This window comes from Ranitomeya imitator, chromosome 9 (assembly GCF_032444005.1).
Source record: "Ranitomeya imitator isolate aRanImi1 chromosome 9, aRanImi1.pri, whole genome shotgun sequence".
Lineage (NCBI taxonomy): Eukaryota > Metazoa > Chordata > Amphibia > Anura > Dendrobatidae > Ranitomeya > Ranitomeya imitator.
Window position 1 is genome coordinate 96,250,417 of NC_091290.1, and position 19,957 is coordinate 96,270,373.

Consider the following 19,957-nt stretch of genomic DNA (forward strand, 5'->3'; position numbering starts at 1 on the left):
AAACCCCCCACAGCCCGATAAAGACTCCCCGCAGCCCGGCGCAGATCCCCGCAGCCTGGCGCAGATCCCCCGCAGCCTGGTGCAGACCCCTGCAGCCCGGCGCAGATCCCTGCGGCCCGGCACAGCCCCTCGCAGCCTGGCACAGACCCCTGCAGCCCGGCACAGACCCCCCACAGCTCGGCACAGACCCCCCACAGATGCCCGACAGCTCGCTATCCCCGCAAACCCCCGCAGACCACCACAAACACCCGCACACAGACACACGCATCTTCCCCGCATACACACAGTCTCCGCCACACACACACACAGTCTCTGCCCACGCACCGCCCACACTCTGCCCACGCGCTCTTCCCCCCCTTCCGATCTGCAGCGTTTCTCACAGGAAAACCGCAGATCTGCAGTTTTGCTGCGGATGTGCCCGACTCAATGCAAGTCAATGGGTGCAGAAACGCTGCAGATCCGCACAAATAACAATGACATGCTCCTTCTTTTAACCCGCAGCGTTTTCAGTGCCGAGTTATCCGCACCATTAGCACAGCATTTTTTTTTCCATTGATTTACATTGTACTCTAAATCACTTGTCTGCAGCGTTTCTGCACGGTAAAAAGCGCTGCGGATCCACAGGAAATCCGCAACGTGTGCACATAGCCTTACTATTTATAGCGGGCTTTTATATCAGAGATTTATGTTTGGCAGCTGTCACACGTTAAAAGATGTTTTTTATTGCAAAATATAGTTTTTGCATCACCACATTTTGAGAGCTATAATTTTTCCATATTTTGACCCACAGAGTCATGTGAGGTCTTGTTTTTTGTGGGACGACTTGACATTTTTATTGGTACCATTTTCAGGCACATGACATTTTTGTGATCACTTTTTATTACGATTTTTGGGAGGCAGAATGAACAAAAGCCAGCAATTCATGAATTTCTTGTAGGTGGGGCGTTTATACCATTCCGCGTGTGGCAAAATTGATAAGGGAGTTTTATTCTTTGGGTCAGTATGATTACAGCGATACATCATTTATATCTTTTTTTATGTTTTGGCGCTTTAATACAACAAAATATATTTTATATAAAAAATAATTATTTTTGCATCGCTTTATTTTGAGAGCTATAATTTTTTTCCTTTTTTGGCTGATGAGGCTGTATGGCGGCTCGTTTTTTGAGGGACAAGATGACGTTTTCAGCGGTACCATGTTTATTTATATCCATCTTTTTGATCACGTAATATTCCACTTTTTGTAAAGCCTCTTTGCCTTGCCAAGCCACAGTTGGTATGTCACTCTCCACAAGGAAATACATAGTGGATGCTTTCCTGAAACGGAAAGTACTTGCAAGCAGCATAATACAAAGAATAGCAGGTACACCTGCTATTCTTTGTATTATGCTGCTTACAAGTACTTTCCGTTTCAGGAAAGCATCCACTATGTATTTCCTTTAAGTAGAGGGCTTTTCGGTCTCTTTCGTCCTGCTACATTTAGCCCAACTTGGGTCTCTCCCTAAGGTGGCTAGCATATATGTATCGCTTGCTCACCGAGCCCCACTCCATACAGCCAACCAATTCCAGCCCTGTGCTGATGAGGGCCTAAAGCCCGAAACATGTGTCCACAGGTAGGAATTGGTTGGCTGTGTAAATTTAGAAACTAATCCGCAGCATTGCACGCTTGGCGGTTCCAAGCGCTGTGGATTAGACTGGGGTGGAAAGAGATGATTTGCTTAGCTCCGCCTACTGCAAAGGATTCTGGGTAAACCTGCTATTCTTTGTATTATGCTGCTTGCAAGTACTTTCCGTTTTAGGAAAGCATCCACTATGTATTTCCTTTAAGTAGAGGGCTTTTCGGTCTCTTTCGTCCCGCTACATTTAGCCCAACTTGGGTCTCTCCCTAAGGTGGCTAGCATATATGTATGTCCACAAGGAGAAACCTTACCTCTTCTTCCAATAGACGTTTAGCCAATAACAAGTATTGGCCAAATGATTAAGGCTTGCAGTCACAACAGTGATCCATGAGAATCAAACACTGTTAATCCAACACAAAAGAGCCGGACAGTCCATTCTCAGTGCTGCCAGAGCTTTTGATAGCATTGAATGGAATTTCCTATGGGGTTTTGGTTAAAATGGGCTTTTTTTCAGGGTCATCACCCTGGTTAAGCTGTTATACATTTCAGCGATGGCAACAATTTGGGTGAATGATTGTATAATGAACCTTTTGACTTGGGAAGAAGCACCAACCAGAAATGACATCTCTGTCCACTACCATTTTCGGCATCTTTATTGCATTCATCCAGTGAAATTACAGGCTTTAAATGTGGTTCCATAGATCAACGAGTATCTTTCTTTGCAGATAACTTCTATATATGGGGGATGTTGAATCTTCAACTACTATTCCAGCAACAAATATAGTTGTGGAGTTCCGTAAGAGCTTTGAACTTCTTATTAATTAGACTAAATCAGTTTGGATGCCAGTAGACCCTCTACCATTGGGGTTCCCTGTTTCACAAATACAAATTCCCATTGTTGATAGATTTAAGTATTTGAGATAGTTGTGAGCAGTAGACCACTAGATTATTATGCTCTTAATGTAGATGACCATCTTGTCCAATTTAGGATGAAGATTAATACCTGGGGTCGCCTTCCACAGTCAGTGGTTGGTAGAGCCAATGTAATCAAAATGTTTCAGATGCCGCAACTCCTTTACTTTCTACATAATGCCCCTGTTTGGATCCCTATGTCTTTCTTCAGCAAAATTCATACTCTATTTAGGGAACTTATTGGGAGAAAACATACAACAGTCCAGTTGGATGTAGTTCAGAGAATCAAGCATGCAGGGGTCCCGGACATATATAATCCCTGGATATATTGTGTCAAAGATGCAGCATTTTCGGGGATGGGGAAGAGGTGGGTTAAAGGATGAAGAGGGCAGTTTGGTAATAGAGGGCAAATGATGGCAATTTCCAATAGGTACAGTGCAGTGCAAATTATTTGGGACAAAGCATTTTTTCAGTAAAATCGTAAGTTGGTTACCAGTCAGTGATTCAAACCAGTTTTAATATATAATAAATAAATATTGGTCAACTAGCCAGAAGAAAAAGGTTTTCAGAATTAGTATGTAACAGTGCATTATAACATTTTATTATTAAATAAATATAATTAAATCAAAAATGTGTTTTTTTGCATTGTCCCAATTAATTTGCACAGCACTGTACTTTGGAGGTAGGGCATTCTCCAACAAGCTCACGGTGTCAGCTCTAATTTCAGGTGTTTTAACAAGTGCAACTCATGAGATGAAAAGGTGATAGAACGGCACAGACCTGCTGTCAATTATAAATTTGTTTACGGTCAACTTTCCAAGTTACCCTCATTAATGATGTCAACAATATGTGTGTATTATGACACCATTCAGTAGTACTGGGGCATTGTTCCACCTACTTGTTGTATTTTCATGTTTAATACATTACTGCTAACACTATAGCCATAGATCGTGACTGTAGTCTTGACATAATTCTGAGAATACAGGTTTTTGTGGAGAGTGAGAGTAAGAGAGAAACTAAAAACTAGAATGTTATCTTTGCAAGCTTTAGGATAAGATCACACACAAGATTTCTGTAGTGGCGAATTAACACCAAACTACATATTTTTCACTCATGTTATTTGGGTACTGCTACACACATCTTCACAACAGACTAGAATACTGGACACTGAAATCAGGATAGTGCAAAGTATTTCACCTGTTAAACTATGTTTAGCATTTGGGAATTGTGGCTCTAGTAACAAAAAAGTAAATGCCCAAAACAATACAAAAAGGTACACAATGGAAAATAAAGTCACAATATTGGAGTTGGATAGTTAAAAGAGTCAAGATCCAACATAGGTGTTGCTCAGGATATGCTGAAAAACAAACAAAGTCAAAAGTAAGTAGAAGATGACAAGTAAAAGATGGCGACTGTCATACCATACTCACCACCTCCAGGTCTCTGCACCTACCTACTTCTCAGACGCTCTCCGGCGCTGGCAGCTCTTTCTTTGTTCAGCGGTCACGTGGTACCGCTCATTAAAGTAATGAATATGGACGAAATTCCACTCCCATAGGCGTGGAGCTCATGAGCGGCACCATGTTGCCGTTCAGAACTGGAAGGAGTTGCAGGCCCCGGGACGAAGCAGGGAAGTGCAGAGACCGCGCCAGGAGGTTGAGTATGACGGGGGAGGATGAGCCATGTGATATTCACCTGTCCCTGTTCTACCACCCGGCTATGTCTTCCGCATCCTCTGGCTGTGACGCTCAGGTCAGAGGGCGCGATGACGTGTTTAATGCGCGCCTTCTGCCCGAACAGTCAGTGCAGAGAGGCCGATGACACAGCGGCGCACGGCGGTGGAACGGAGACAGGTGAATATCGCAAGTGCCGGGGGCCTGAGCCAGAAGCGACTCCGGCACCTGGCCCCCCCATAGCGCACCAGTGTCCCCACCTGCTCAGGACACCTGAGTCAACAGCGACGAGAGGCGAGTATGTCATATAAAAAAAAAAAAATGTTTAATCGCAGCAGCATATGGGGCATATTATTCTATGGAGCATCTTATGGGGCCATTAACCTTTATGGAGCAGCATATGGGGCACATTCTATGGAGCATCTTATGGGGCCATCAAAATGCTTACTTGTGCTCCATCAACATCTAGTTGTGAAAAACATTAATCAAGAAGGATGTAGATGTAAGGCCAAAAGGGATCATTCACTAGACAACATATTATCACCAAGATTATGTAAAGGGGTGTCCACTACTTAGTCAATCCCTTCTCAATCTGAAGGTTTGCCCCATTAAAATAAATACACATACTCACTCCCCATTCCGCCACTGTTACAGCGGTGTCAGTACTCGCGTTCCTGAGGTTGTCACGCTGAAATCAGTACTAGTGTCAGATCCCCGACTTCAGTGGTACAATTAATCAAGAAGACGTCAATTCTGTGGCTGGCAGATCATTTCCTCTTGATTACCTATACGGCTGAAGGCGGGGACCGCAATGCCAGCGCTGATTGGGGGTAGGGCTCACGTGTCATAACAATCTCACGTCATCCCCGGGAACGGTGCTCACGCGTGAGTATAAAAGTTGTTATTTTAACGAGGGGCAAACATTCAGATTGAGAAGGGGTTGTCCTAGTAGTGGATAACACCTTTACTGAAAATGTACACCGTAAAAGTAAGCTCTTTTAAAAAGGGTTTCTTTAAAACAGAGAAAAAAGATGTGCTGTGCGAATTTTTGCTGAAAATAAGAACGTTTCTGAACTGCATGGTGGGAGCTGTATGATCGATAGTTCCATGAATTGCAGCATGTACCATGTGTACCGAGTGTAAAAGTTGTAACATGAATTATAAAATGGCCTTCTGAGTATCGTTACTACAATTATTCTATGCAGCAGATTGTACTCCATGTGTACTTATAGGTATGGCAATATAATACTCTGACACATTAGCACATGATTGGTGTTAACTCATTTTAACCCCTTAGTGACAGAGCCAATTTGCTGCTTAATGACCAGGTCAATTTTTACAATTCAGATCACTGTCACTTTATGTGGTTAAAACTCTGGAATGCTTCAACAGATCCTGGTGATTCTGAGACTGTTTCTTCGTGACATATTGTACTTCATGTTAGTGGTAAATACTCTTAGACATGACTTGCGTTTATTTATGAAAAAAACAGAAATGTGTCAAACATGTAGTAATTTTCAAACTTTGAATTTGTATGCCCTTAAATCAGAGAGTTAAGTCACATAAAATCGTTAATAAATAATATTTCCCACATGTCTACTTTACATCAGCACAATTTTGGAAACAACATTTTTGTTTGTTAGGACGTTATGTGTGATAAAAGTTGACCCGCGATTTCTCATTTTTCAAAACATTTTTTTACAAAACCAATTTGTTTAGGGACCACCTCACATTTGAAGTGACATTGGGGGGTCAATATGACAGAAAATACCCAAAAGTGACACCATTATAAATACTTCACCCATCAAGGTGCATAAAACCACATTCAAAAAGTTTATTAACCCTTCAGGTACTTCACGAGAACAAAAGCAATCTGGAAGGAAAAAATAGAATTAGACTTACCGGTAATTCAGTTTCTAGGAACCTTCCACAACGGCATATGGAGGTTGCCTCTTTGTCCTGATGGGGAACAGGAAACACAGAGAGGTTAAAAGGCTCTCCCACCTCCCACTTGCCAGTGACTTAAAACTGAGACCATAGCACTGGTTTACCTTCTGAATCCCAGATTTTATCCAGGAATAAAGGGGGGGAATTAGCCCCTTCGTGGAAGGTTCCTAGAAACCGAATTACCAGTAAGTCTAATTCTATTTTCTCTAGTCACCTTCCACGATGGCATATGGAGGAATACCAACTAATTTGGCGCTAGGGAGGGACAACGGGCTGGAGTACTTTTCAGCCAAAAATTAAGTCCCTATTGGACAATACGTCCAGTCTATAATGCTTGGAAAAAGTATGTAGTGAGGACCATGTTGCTACCCTGCAGATCTGATCTGCAGATGCACCTGCTTTTTCTGCCGAGGAAACTGAAGTGGATCTGGTTGAGTGGGCTTTAAACCCCCACTGAGGTTGACTTATTTTGGGCAAGATATGCTTCTGTTATAGCTCTTTTAATCCAATTAGAGATGGTGCTTTTAGGCACCTTCTTCCCTTTATTTTGCCCTGGGAGGTGGACAAACAGGTTCTGATCAATTCTACAAGAACGGGTTTGTTCTAAGTAATGTAGGACCATGCGCCACACATCAACAGTGTGGAATTTTCTCTCTTTCTAGTTTTCAGATTCTTGGCAAAATGATGGTAGAATGATCTCTTGGGAATGGTGGAATTCAGAGACTACCTTTGGAAGGAAAGATGGATCAAGACGTAGGTCTATTGAGTCATTTCTATCTAATAGATAGGGCTCTCTTATTGATAAGGCTTGCAATTCTCCTACTCTCCTAGCCATAGTTATGGCCACCAAGAAAGCCGTCTTGTATGCAAGGTTTTGAGGAGAACAGGAAAACAAGGGTTCAAAGGCTGGACCTGTGAGACCTTGGAGTACTAAGTTAAGGTCCCATGAGGGAACCACAATCTGTCTCTTGGGATTCATCCTGACTGCTGATGTCATGAATCTCTTGATCCAGCGATGACCTGCTAGATCCTGGTCAAAAACAGAGCTGAGAGCAGAGACCTGGACTTTCAGGGTGCTAGGTTTAAGGCCGATCTCTAACCCTTTTGTAAAAAATCCAGAATTCTTGATATATTTGGGAAAAGTGGAACCAGTAGATAAGGTAGACAGAAGGATGAAAATAATTTCCAGATCTTATAGTAGATGGCATTGGTTACTGGATTCCTGGATCTCTGCAGGGTAGGGTAGCTATCACTGGGTCTGACAACCCTTTAGCTTTCAATACCTGGGCTTCAGTAGCCATGCCGCTAAATTCCACCTCTGAGGATCTGAGTGGAGAATGGGCCCCTGGGAGAGGAGGTCGATTTTTATTGGTAAAGGGATCGGACCATCCGCTTGTAGTTGGATGTTCAATTTGAACCAACTCCTTTTGGGCCATAACGGGCTACCAAGATAGTTGGGGTTCGGTCTTCTCGAATTTTTCATAAAACTTTTGCCAGAATCGGAATCAGTTGGAAAGCATAGGCCAGGTGAAAATTCCAACTCTGGACTAGGGAATCTACTCTCCTGGAATTGTCTCTGGAGTTTAAGGTGAACAAGGTTTTGACCTTCGCGTTTTGGTGAGAAGCGAAAAGATCGATTTCCGGTAGTCCCCACCTGTCTATTAGTATTTTGAAGCTCTGATCGTTTAGACTCCATTCCCCAGGGTGGATGTCTTGGCGACTTAGATAATCCGCCTGGATGTTGGAAGAGCCTTTTAGGAGGACTGCTGTCAGCAACAGTAGGTTTTTCTCGGCCCAACAGAATATTCGGGCAGAAACCCTCTTTAGGCTTTTGAACCTTGTGCTGCCTTGGTGCTTGATATGAGCAACTGTGGTCATGTTGTCCGAATATATTTAGATGTGCTGACCATATATCTGGCGACTTGCTACCAGAAGGGCTTCTTCCACAGCTTTCAGTTCTCTGAAATTTGACGACTTTCTGCTTATTGTCTGGTCCCAGAGTCCTTGGAACGGAACATGATTTACCATGGCTCCCCTGCCTCTCCTGCTGGCATCCAATGTAATCGTAATCAGCGGAAGCTGAGTCCAGCTTACGCCTTTGTGGAGATTTTTGAAATTTATCCACCATGCCAAGGAGGCTTTCACCTGACCTGGCGTGTGTATCCTTCTGTTCAGGGTGCCAGGATGATGGTTTCAGTTGTCTAAAATGTGATCTTGGAGGACTCTGGAGTGGGCTTGTGTCCAAGCTACCGATTGTATACAGGCCAAGCTACCGATTGTATACAGGCTGTCATTGAGCCTAAGGCCATGTTCACACGATCCTTTTTTTCATGCGGAATTGCCGCGATTTTCCCGCTGCGGGTCCGCAGCCGTTTTCCATGCAGGGTACATTACATTGTACCCTATGGAAAACAGGAACTGCTGTGCCCACAATGCGGAAAAAAAAAAAAAAAGCCGCGCTGAATAGCTGCGGGAAAAAAGAAGTACCATGTCACTTCTTTTTTCGGAGCCGCAGCGGTTCTGCACCCATTGACCTCCATTGTGAGGTCAAACCCGCAGTAAAACCCGCAGATGAAAAAAATATCTGCGGGTTTTACTGCGGTTTGTGGTGCAGAACCGCTGCAGCAGGAAGTGCGGGGAAGCGGGCGGAAGTGCGTGGGCGGAGTGTGGCTGCCCCCCCGTGCTCCGATCCCGCCCCCCGTGCTCCATTCCCACCGCCCCGTGCTCCGATGCCCCCCCCCCCAGTGCTCCGATGCCCCCCGCGTGCCCTAATCTCCCCCCCTTATACTTACCCGGCGTCCGACCGGCCGTCTTCTCCCTGGGCGCCGCCATCTTGCAAAATGGCGGGCGCATGCGCAGTGCGCCCGCCGAATCTGCCGGCCGGCAGATTCGTTCCAAAGTGCATTTTGATCACTGAGATATAATCTATCTCAGTGATCAAAATAAAAAAAATAGTAAATGACACCCCCCCCCCTTTGTCACCCCCATAGGTAGGGACAATAAAAAAAAATTAAGAATTTTTTTTTTTTTTCCACTAAGGTTAGAATAGGGTTAGGGGTAGGGTTAGGGGTAGGGTTAGGGGTAGGGTTAGGGTATTTTCAGCCATTTTAACCCTAAAAAACTTCCTAGAAAACACACAGACTCTGCATAGAAAACTGCATAAAAAAAGGATCAAAAAAAGGATCAAAAAACGCATCAAAAAACGCATCAAAAAAGGACAAAAAAAGGACCAAAAAAAGGGTTTTTTAAAAAACAGTCCTGAAAAAAAAAAGGATGGAAATCAGGAACGTATGAACATACCCTAAGAACGACATGCCTTCCCAGAGTGTAGGAGACCTCATCTCCCTGAACCTTTTGACCTTTGCTATGTTAGACGGTGGTCATCCGGAAGAAAGGAAATCTGCCTTGCAGAATTTAGTAGTACTCCCAGAAATGTTCTGGTCTTGGAGGGTTGTAGCTGAGATTTTTTCAGGTTTGAGATCCATCCCAGAGACCTTAGTATCTCTAGGGTGACCGACACATGGGATTTCAGGACTGTCTCGGCAGAAGCTACCATCAGTAGATCGTCCAGATAGGGCATTATACAGACACCTTGTCTCCAGATAAATGGCACTACCTCTGCAATGATTTTGGAGAAGACTCACGGCGCTGAGGAGATTCCGAATGGGAGAATGCTGAACTGATAGTGCTCCATCCGACGACTCCCCTGTACCGCAAACCTGAGATATTTCCTGGGTCACGGATGGATTGGGATATGGAAATAGGCATCCTTCAAGTCAATGGTCGACATGAAGAAATGAGGCCCGACTAGAGCAATAGCTGATCCTACGGACTCCATCTTGAACTTGCGGTATTTTACGTGTTGATTCAGTCCCTTCAGGTCTATAATAACACGGGCCTCGCCTGATGGTTTGGATACCAGAAACAACTGAGAGTAATAGCCAAGACTCCATTCCGATTCTGGAACCGGGGAGATCACCTTTGTTTTTTTAAGGTCTCTGAGACCCACTAGTAGAGTTGCATGATCTTTGGGAGTTGGAAGGGAAGTGATTTTAAGACCCTGTGGAGGAGAGGAGATAAACTCTATCAAAATGGCCTCCTTAATAACATTGAAGACCCAGTGGCAGCTGGTGACATTTTACCACTGGTGCACGAATCATGAGAGTCTCCTCCCAACCGGGTCGGAGTCATTGTTTCTCCGGTTGAGATGGCTGCTGTGGGAGGAGGATATTTCTCCCTCTACCCTTTGCGTAGCTCCATCTCCTGGTATTGCCCTTTCCTCTTGCCCTTTCTTTAGGAGACTTTCTATTTTCCTATAGGGATGCTATACTGGAGTATCTGAAGAGGAATAACCTCATGACCCAGTATCAGCACCTGTTTACTAGGGACCGTTCATGTCAGACTAATTTGATCAGTTTCTATGAAGAGGTAAGTTCTGGAATGGACCAAGGGAACCCAGTGGATGTAGTGTATATGGACTTTTCAAAAGCTTTTGATACGGTGCCACACAAAAGGTTGATACATAAAATGAGAATAATGGGGATTGGGGAAAATATGTGTAAGTGGGTTGAGAGCTGGCTCAGGGATAGGAAACAAAGGGTGGTTATTAATGGAGCACACTTGGACTGGGTTGCGGTTAGCAGTGGGGTACCACAGGGGTCAGTATTGGGCCCTCTTCTTTTTAACATATTTATTAATGACCTTGTAGGGGGCATTCAGAGTAGAAATTCAATATTTGCAGATGACACTAAACTCTGCAGGGTAATCAATACAGAGGGGGACAATTTTATATTACAGGATGATTTATGTAAACTAAAAGCTTGGGCTGATAAATGGCAAATGAGCTTTAATGGGGATAAATGTAAGGTCATGCACTTGGGTAGAAGTAATAAGATGTATAATTGTGTGCTTAATTCTAAAACTCTGGGCAAAACCGTCAATGAAAAAGACCTGGGTGTATGGGTGGATGACAAACTCATATTCAGTGGCCAGTGTCAGGTAGCTGCTACAAAGGCAAATAAAATAATGGGATGCATTAAAAGAGGCATAGATGCTCATGAGTAGAACATAATTTTACCTCTATACAAGTCACTTGTTCGACCACACTTAGAATACTGTGCACAGTTCTGGTCTCCAGTGTATAAGAAAGACATAGCTGAACTAGAGCGGGTGCAGAGAAGAGCGACCAAGGTTGTTAGAGGACTGGGGGGTCTGCAATACCAAGATAGATTATTACACTTGGGGCTGTTTAGTTTGGAAAAACGAAGACTAAGGGGTGATCTTATTTTAATGTATAAATATATGAGGGGACAGTACAAAGACCATTCTGATGATCTTTTTAATCATAGACCTGAAACAGGGACAAGGGGGCATCCTCTACGTTTGGAGGAAAAAAGGTTTAAGCATAATAACAGACGCGGATTCTTTACTGTAAGAGCAGTGAGACTATGGAACTCTCTGCTGTATGATGTTGTAATGAGTGATTCCTTACTTAAATTTAAGAAGGGACTGGATACCTTTCTGGAAAAGTATAATGTTACAGGGTATATACACTAGATTCCTTGATAGGGCGTTGATCCAGGGAACTAGTCTGATTGCCGTATGTGGAGTCGGGAAGGAATTTTTTTCCCCAATGTGGAGCTTACTCTTTGCCACATCGTTTTTATTTTGCCTTCTTCTGGATCAACACGTTAGGGTATGTTAGGTTAGGCTATGGGTTGAACTAGATGGACTTATAGTCTTCCTTCAACCTTAATAACTATGTAACTATGTAACTGTCCTTAAAATCCTTCAACTGTGAAGAATCTTTGAATGGGAGCGCAGTTCGTTTTGCAGCTCTAGCCACCTGGACATCAACTTTGGGAATTTCCCCTTTGACCAAATCACCTTCCAGGGGAAACCTATGCTTCATTTCCGAGGGGATGCTGAGGCATTTTTCCGGTAGCTCCCATTCCTGAGCAATCATACTAAGAATGTTAGGATGCACCAGGAACACCGCAATGTTCTCCATTTTTAGCCCGCCAAGCATTTGATCCTGAATGGACTGAGGCTCAGGTTCCTCCTCTAGACCCATGGTGTTACGTACTGCAGAAACCAGATCCTCAATATAGTCAGAGGAGAAGAAGTACTTCATGGATTCAGCTCTGGGTGATACAAGATCCTCCCATCTACCCAAGGACGAACTATAGGATAGGTCTGACTCGGACTCAGAGTCCTCGACCTGAAATTTCCTCTTCTTCCCTGGAGAATGTGGAGGCGGAGGTGGGGGAGTAAAAGCTGCCAGAGAAGTTTGCACCTCTTGTTTAACTAGAGCGCAAATTTTCTCTAAAAGGGATGGTTGCTCCGCTCTGACTACTCTGTCAGTGCTTGACTGATAAGAGATTTTTATCCCATAAAGGTGGGAATTTTATATTACAGATAGGGCATTTCTTCTTATTGGTGGCAGACTTGTCTCCCTAAAATAAGAGGGAGAGAGTTGTCAGGAAAGGGGACCCCTTGAAAATAACCACCTTCCTGACTCCCTGCATACACTCACTGTAGCAGGGGCAGCGCATGAAGTGGCTTCCATACTGAGGGAATAGTCTTACCTCAGCTGAGACTTCTGCAGGATTTGATATCCGTCAAGCGGTAGCATCTGCATCCAGCGTAATTACACTCGCCCTCCTCTCCTGGGTCCATGCCTTTCATCAGCGTTCACACATGAGCAGGCACATGGAGGAGAAGGCCGGGGAGCTCTGGGAGGCACCCGGCCAGGGATCCCTGATCTGCTTCACCCTCTTGGGGGCCCGGGAAGACCAGGAGGAGTCCCGATGTCACCACAGAGGGGTCGAAGGGAGCAGCTTCGGAGCAGGCAAGAACCGACCATCCGCTGCCCGGCTAGACAGGCAAAGCCTGACACCAAAAGGTACTGCAGTTGCCGGCCACCACAGCATACTGAAACTCTCCCTGTCCCATGGGGAACAGGAAAGACACTGGCAAGTGGGAGGCCCTTTTAACCTCTCTGTGTTTCCTGTTCCCAATCAGGACAAAGAGGCAACCTCCATATGCCGTCGTGAAAGGTGACTAGAGAAAACGATCATTTTCCTTTTTTTCACACAAAAAATTACTTTGGAACCAAATTTTTTTAATTTCACAAGGGTATAAGGAGAAAATGGACCATAAAATTTGTTTTGTAATTTCTCCTGAGTATGCCAATACCCCGTATGTGGGGGAAAGCCACTGTTTGGGCGCATGGCAGAGCTCAGAAGGGAGGGAGCACCACTAGACTTTTTGAACACAAAATTGGCTGGAATCAATAGCGGTGCCATGTTGCGTTTGAAGACCCCCTGAATTACCTAAACAGTGTTACCCCCCCAATTCTAACTCTACCCCTAACCCCAACAAATCCCTGACCCTAATCCCAACTCTAACTATAACCCTAACCAAAACCCTAACCTCAACACACCCCTAACCCTTATCCCAACCCTAACCGCAACCCTAACCCACCCCTGACACAATCTGGTGTTGTAGAGTTTAATAATTGACACAAAACTTTACTCCAAACATGTACAGAAGATTTATGAGATTATCTAAAATTCTTTCTTCATAAAGCACAACTACAGCAGTTTTCATCATTTCACCCCTGGAGAGGTATCACCAATAACTGTTACCTGTCTGAAATAATATACTTATCAGTTATTCAGAATTATTTATAGAAAGGGGGGTTCAAAATCACAATTAAAGCTTACATGGGAAACCCCAAGAAAAAAAATGATATATAAAATATAACTTTTAATACAATAATAGTAACATTCAACACAGACACCATACATAAATAGTGCACACTGAGTTCACCCTGTGTATAGGACCCACACCTTGCCTACTATCTACCAGCAGAGGTTGGCACCCCAGATTATAATGATAGAGGAGACTGGGACCCCCGCTCCTCAACGGCTGACCTTAACTGCCCTGTTTCACCCTGCAAATAAGTGAAGTCAATCACCCACTCATGCATTAGTGAGAGGGAAGGGAAAAAGTAAAATCAGACCAGTGGTTAGCTAGGGTTCAAACATATGGGTAGGTCATAGTCAAAGAGAGAAATATGGGAGAGTGAACCCCAAAAGCATCATTTAGGATATAAATAAGATAAACTGATATGCAACATGAAATGATGTGTATATGTGAAAATACCCCTATATACTGTTACCTATCTGAACAAATCTGCTTAGCAGTGCAGGTTGGCACTCTACTTGACAGCGGATATGGCGCCCCTGCTCAACGATGGCTGACCCTGGGAGTCCCTATACTAGGCAATATAACCCCCAAGGAAGAATACAGGCAGACAATATTAGTGTCATGATAGAAAGTAGAAACAATCACAGACAGGGTCAATACAACTGAAAACAGTATAACAGCTAATATGGAACACACAGCATCAAGAGGTACTTATATTAGCGGTTTTAGGGTAAGTTCACACAGGGCGTTTTTGCTGCGTTTTTTGCTGCTTTTTTATGCCACATTTCAGCTGCTTTTTACAATACCAGTAAAGCTTATGAGATTTCAGAAATCTCATGCACACACATTGGGTTTTTGTGTGATCAGTATTTTGTGCTTTGCTGCGTTTTTTGGACATAGAGCATGTCACTTCTTTCAGCGCTTTTCCAGTGTTTTTTTCACCTATTGACTTAAATGGGTGTTGAAAAAAACGCAGCAAAAACGCAGGTATCATTATTTGCTGCGTTTTTGCTTCTGAAAATCCAAGGACATTAGCATGGACAAAGTGAAAAAAAATGCAGCAAAAAAACGCACCTAAACCTGCATTTTTGACGCAGCTTCTTTCCTGCCAGGATGATCAGGTTTTGCTGCAGAAAAAAAAAGCAGCAAAAAAGCCCTGTGTGTACTTACCCTAAACCTCTACGTGTTTCACCACACATGGCTCATCAGGAGCTAGGATGAACTGATGCTGTATAGTGCTGGTACAAGCTTAATGTTTTATACCTCCAATGTAAACCTTAGGACCTCCCTGTGGGTCGTGTATTTGTAGGGACCTAGAGTACAGAAGATGATATGTTCCAATGATCGATTGTCCCATATCAAGAACCGCCTATATGAAGTGAAGAGTGAGTCTGTTGTGCTCACTCTTCCCACAAAAAATGGCGGTTGCAGGCGGACCTTTCAACTAACCTACGTGTTAAAAAAACGAGTAAAGACCATACAATTATATAGAGGGAGACTTCCAAAATTTGTGATATACCCAAAAGAAGGGAAGTGCACAACCCAAGATAAAATAAGAATATTTTATTAGTGTACTCATTAAAACAGAAGTCTTAAAGGAAAGTAATAATACAAGCACTATAGGTACTTGAGAAAAGGGAATAGAAAAAGGCAGGGTGACCTCCAAGCAACCAAAATCACAGTAGTCCACGTAAAACAGGTAAATACACAAAAGTAGAAATATAGTAAAAAGTAGCCACATACAGTAAACTAAATGGCAGTATAAACCAAATGGGTATGATACATTTGAATGGGTATGATGCATTTGAAGTAGAGCATGAATAAAAAAGTACACCAACAAGCAATGAAGTGGCAAATGAAAGTATTCAAGGATCAAACTAGTAATAAATAAAGTGTTGCATATAAAGAGTCAGAAGGGAGTAATCCACACAAGATGAAGACGCAGTGTGCTAAAGTGCAAGTGCATAACAAATGGGGACACCAGAATACATAATTGCATAACCATTGCAAAGATAGGATCCGGGGGCATAAGGTAAACTGTGAAAATGCTGCCAGTACCTGTATAATTGAGGTTGCTCAGGAGGCAGCGACTCGGCAGATCAAAACTAGTATAACAGGACTGGAGTGGCGCTCAGAACAGCAGTGGAAATTAAAAAAAAACGCTATAGTGCTTTTAAGAAGTTTGACTTACTGTGTAGTAAACTGGCTGCGGTAACTTTTCCTTTCTGCACCATTCCAATAGAAACATCTTAGGAGTTATTTGAGGAAGGTAGTCCTTTCTGAAAATGAGAAAACGGGTCAACATTAGCATCAACAAGTGAAAAGAAAACACAATTGCACAAGAAGTTTTTATCATTAAAACCATATATTTCCTTTTCTAATTACAATCACAACATAAAAGTTCCTGATAACAGACTACAGGGAGCACACACACACACACACACACACACACACACACACACACACACACACACAATGAAACAAAGTTAAAGCTGCATACACACTGTTTGTGAACCGCATTCAGTGGAAGCACTGGGTAAGATTCTGGTGCCTGCACAGTTTACATTTATCCAGCATACATCAAGAGGGTCATTTTCTAATGTACCGAAACCCAGAAAGAAAACTTAAAAAGAACACGTCTCATTAAAAGGCTTTTTATTTTTTAACACTGTTGAGGCTATTTATGAGACACCCAAACTGTATATCGACACAGTGGCATAAGTCACAGCCTTCTATTAGAGGTGTATGTAGGGAATTTTCGCTGAATTATGAAATAATCAGGTAGACTTCAGGAGAACCTCCCTATGTACTGTATTTTTTGGACTATAAGACGCACCGGACCATAAGGCACACCCCAAATTTTCAGAAGGGAAATGGGGGGAAAAAAATGAAAGCGCCAAAGGGGGGTACGTCTTACAGTCCTGAATTCAACCTACCTGGGGGGAATCGGCAACACTGGTTGAGCTGGTGGAGCGGCGTCACAGGGGGTATTTGGTGATCTGGCGATGATGTGACCCAGACTGGTGCGCAGGTCATGCAGTGTGGGGGGCTACGGTGACATTTTGGGAATGCCCGGAGCCCCCGCACATCCTTTGCTGCAATGTGGTGGTCTCCGGGAAATCCAATCTCAGTCTAGTGCGGCAGGTTCGGCGGTTGAGTTGACATTTTGGGAAAGCCGAAGCCCCGGCACTTCTATTGCTTCGATGCTGTGGCTCCCCAGAAAAATGGCTGCTGGAGGCGGCGCATGTGCAGATTGAGATCTCAGAGCAGAGTTCTCAATCTGCGCATGCGCCGCCTCCGGCGGCCATTTCCCCGGAACTCAGATTGAAACCCCAGGCGCAGATTGAGATTTCAGCAACGAGATCTCGTCCTTCAATGTTCCCTACCCTCATTGATTCATTTCTTTGTCTATTTTGCTTGGTGAAATCTGAATATTTTGTGCATATTTTGATTGTTTAATTTTTATTAAGTTTTTTTTATAAATGTTTCAGTTATAAAAAATGCCAACAAGGATCAGCACCAAAAGAACACCACAACCACAGTGAGAAATGGTGGAGGAAGAATTATGCACTGGGACTGTTTTTCAACAGTTGAAACTGAGGCGTTAGCCAAAGTGTAGGGAATTATTAACAGATCCAAATATTAGTCAGTCAATTTTGCAACAAAACCTTCAGGCCACTGCTAAAAAGCTAAAGATGAAGAGGAATTTCACTTTTGAGAACTCTATCAACCCTAAGCAACCTGCAAAACAAGATACCGGTAATTTCTTCTCCAGAAGATCAAAGTTTTGGAATGGCCCAGCCAGAGTCCATTTTCTTAAACTTTTTTATTATTATTACAATTACTTTTTCAGTTTCCCTAGGGTACTTCAACCTGCCATTGTTTAATGCTTGTGCTATGTACTGCAATACTTTAGGACTTCAAAAGGGGCATGCATGTATGTCTGGGTGCTGGAAAGAGTTAATCGGAGAGGTGCCTGTGAACATGTGCAAGCTGGATGGTTTGGCTGCTCCCTTCATGTATAGGAAGATGTGCTGCCAGTGAATATTCTGATCCAATATTGGAGATACAAAAGGTGGTTGAGATAAGAAGAGGCCACTTTCTCTGCGTCTGGAGGAGAGAAGGTTTTTCCACCAACACAGAATATTCTTTACTGTTAGGGCAGTGAGAATCTGGAATTCATTGCCTGAGGAGGTGGTGATGGTGAACTCAGTCGAGGTGTTCGAGAGAGGCCTGGATGTCTTCCTGGAGCAGAACAATATTGTATCTTACATTTATTAGGTTCTTTAGAAGGACGTAGGTCTGGGGATTTATTCTGATGGAATATAGGCTGAACTGGATAGATAAATGTCTTTTTTCGGCCTTGCTAACTAAGTTACTGCGGTCTACCATGTGTTTCTGACCTAATAATGGAGACACTTGCAGTGCTGAGAAAAGAGGCTGCTCATACTGCAGTCCTTCATGTTTATCTAATCTAATACTAGTGATATAGGGATGCTGAGGTAAAAATAGGCTGCTCACACTGCTGTCCTCCATGTTTTCTGACCTAATAATGGAGACACTTGCAGTGCTGAGAAAAGAGGCTGCTCACACTGCTGACCTCCATGTTTTTCTGACCTAACAATGGAGACACTTGCAGTGCTGAGAAAAGAGGCTGCTCATACTGCTGTCCTTCATGTTTATCTAATCTAATACTAGTGATATAGGAATACTGAGGTAAGAAGAGCCTGCTCACACTGCTGTACTCCAGGTCTTTCTGAATCCTGAGTAGCCGCGGGTACCTGGAATTTGATTTATTCAATGACATGAAAAAAAGAACAAGAAAATGTATCTATTGCCTTTCAGCAACAATATCACTCATTGCCTTATAATATTTACCTTTAATTTAATAAAGTATAACTTTAGTTTTGCTCTATTAAAATAACATTAACAATTGTGCTTTGTGGTCTCCTTGCATGTGCTCTTACAAATTACTGCCTTATTAGTTGCTGAATATATTATTTTTTTTTACGGCAAAGCAATAGTTATTTGCAAATTACAGCTTATAGATATTATTTTATTCCTATGTTGCAAAAAAATGTAGTAATCAATACAGCTAGACATATGTGGGATCACAAGGACAATGGCTGTTTAAATACAACGCTATATATTTCAGAATATAAACAGGTTATCCACTACCTTCATATTGATGTCCAACCCTTAGTATAGGACAGTAATATCAGATTGGAAAGGGTCTGGCACCTGGCATCTCCATCAATCAGTTGTCACCAGCTCCACCAGCAGACAAACTGTGCACAGACAGGGCTGCACGGCGCCACACATGATTCAGTGGACACTGCTGTGAACTGCAGCTCAGCTCCCGTTCAATTAGATTTTTCCTTTTTACAATGTAATATAAGCTCTTTATTGTGACTTGAACACCAAGCTGCACCCACAGGCTCTTTAAAAGACAGATCCATTAAGGCCACCGTACATTAGACTAACACCGGCCAAACCCACAGATATTGGGGTCTCCTGATTCTACCTTCATCGTTCATGTAAAAGCAGTGTTTCTCAACTCCAGTCCTCAAGACACACCAACAGGTCAAGTTTTCAGGGTCTCTTAGTATTGCACAGGTGATAATATCATCATCTGCTCCAGCATTAACTCCATCACCTATGGAAATCCTGAAAACATGGCCTGTTGGTGGGTCTTGAGGACTGGAGTTGAGAAACTCTGATGTGAAGGTAAAGAAGAATCCAGCATGTTGGATTTTAGACTGCTGATCCTTCTATTCTCGGTGAGCAGAGTGCTCTTGGTTATGGAGGAGTCGAGAACGGTCTTTTGAAAGATCGTCTGAACCATGGCTCGGCTGACAGCCATCTTTTGTGCATAGGGAGCATTCCGCTATGTGCACACACAGCAGACTTGACATTTTTGTAAATGAAAAGTTGTACTAAACATCAGGAACGTTTCTGTATCATGTATCTAAATAAAACGATTGGTCACATCTCAAAGAATTTAAGAATATTGAATTCCATAGAGTGAAGGTTAAACAAATTGCTAGGTTTATAGAGGACATCCTTAGGAAAGGTACTGTAATGCATATACAA

The 19,957-nt window shown here is 43.1% G+C and overlaps 1 protein-coding gene across 2 annotated transcripts in view; it reads right to left on the reverse strand.

The window, feature by feature from the left end:
- LOC138649561 (tRNA-dihydrouridine(20) synthase [NAD(P)+]-like) overlaps positions 1 to 19,957 on the reverse strand; it is a 61,817-nt gene that overhangs the window by 40,510 nt on the left and 1,350 nt on the right. For both annotated transcript variants that reach the window (XM_069740063.1, XM_069740062.1), the window contains exon 3: positions 16,056 to 16,143. In XM_069740063.1, coding sequence (XP_069596164.1) covers positions 16,056 to 16,143 — 88 coding nt within the window. The remainder of the gene's footprint in view (positions 1 to 16,055; positions 16,144 to 19,957) is intronic.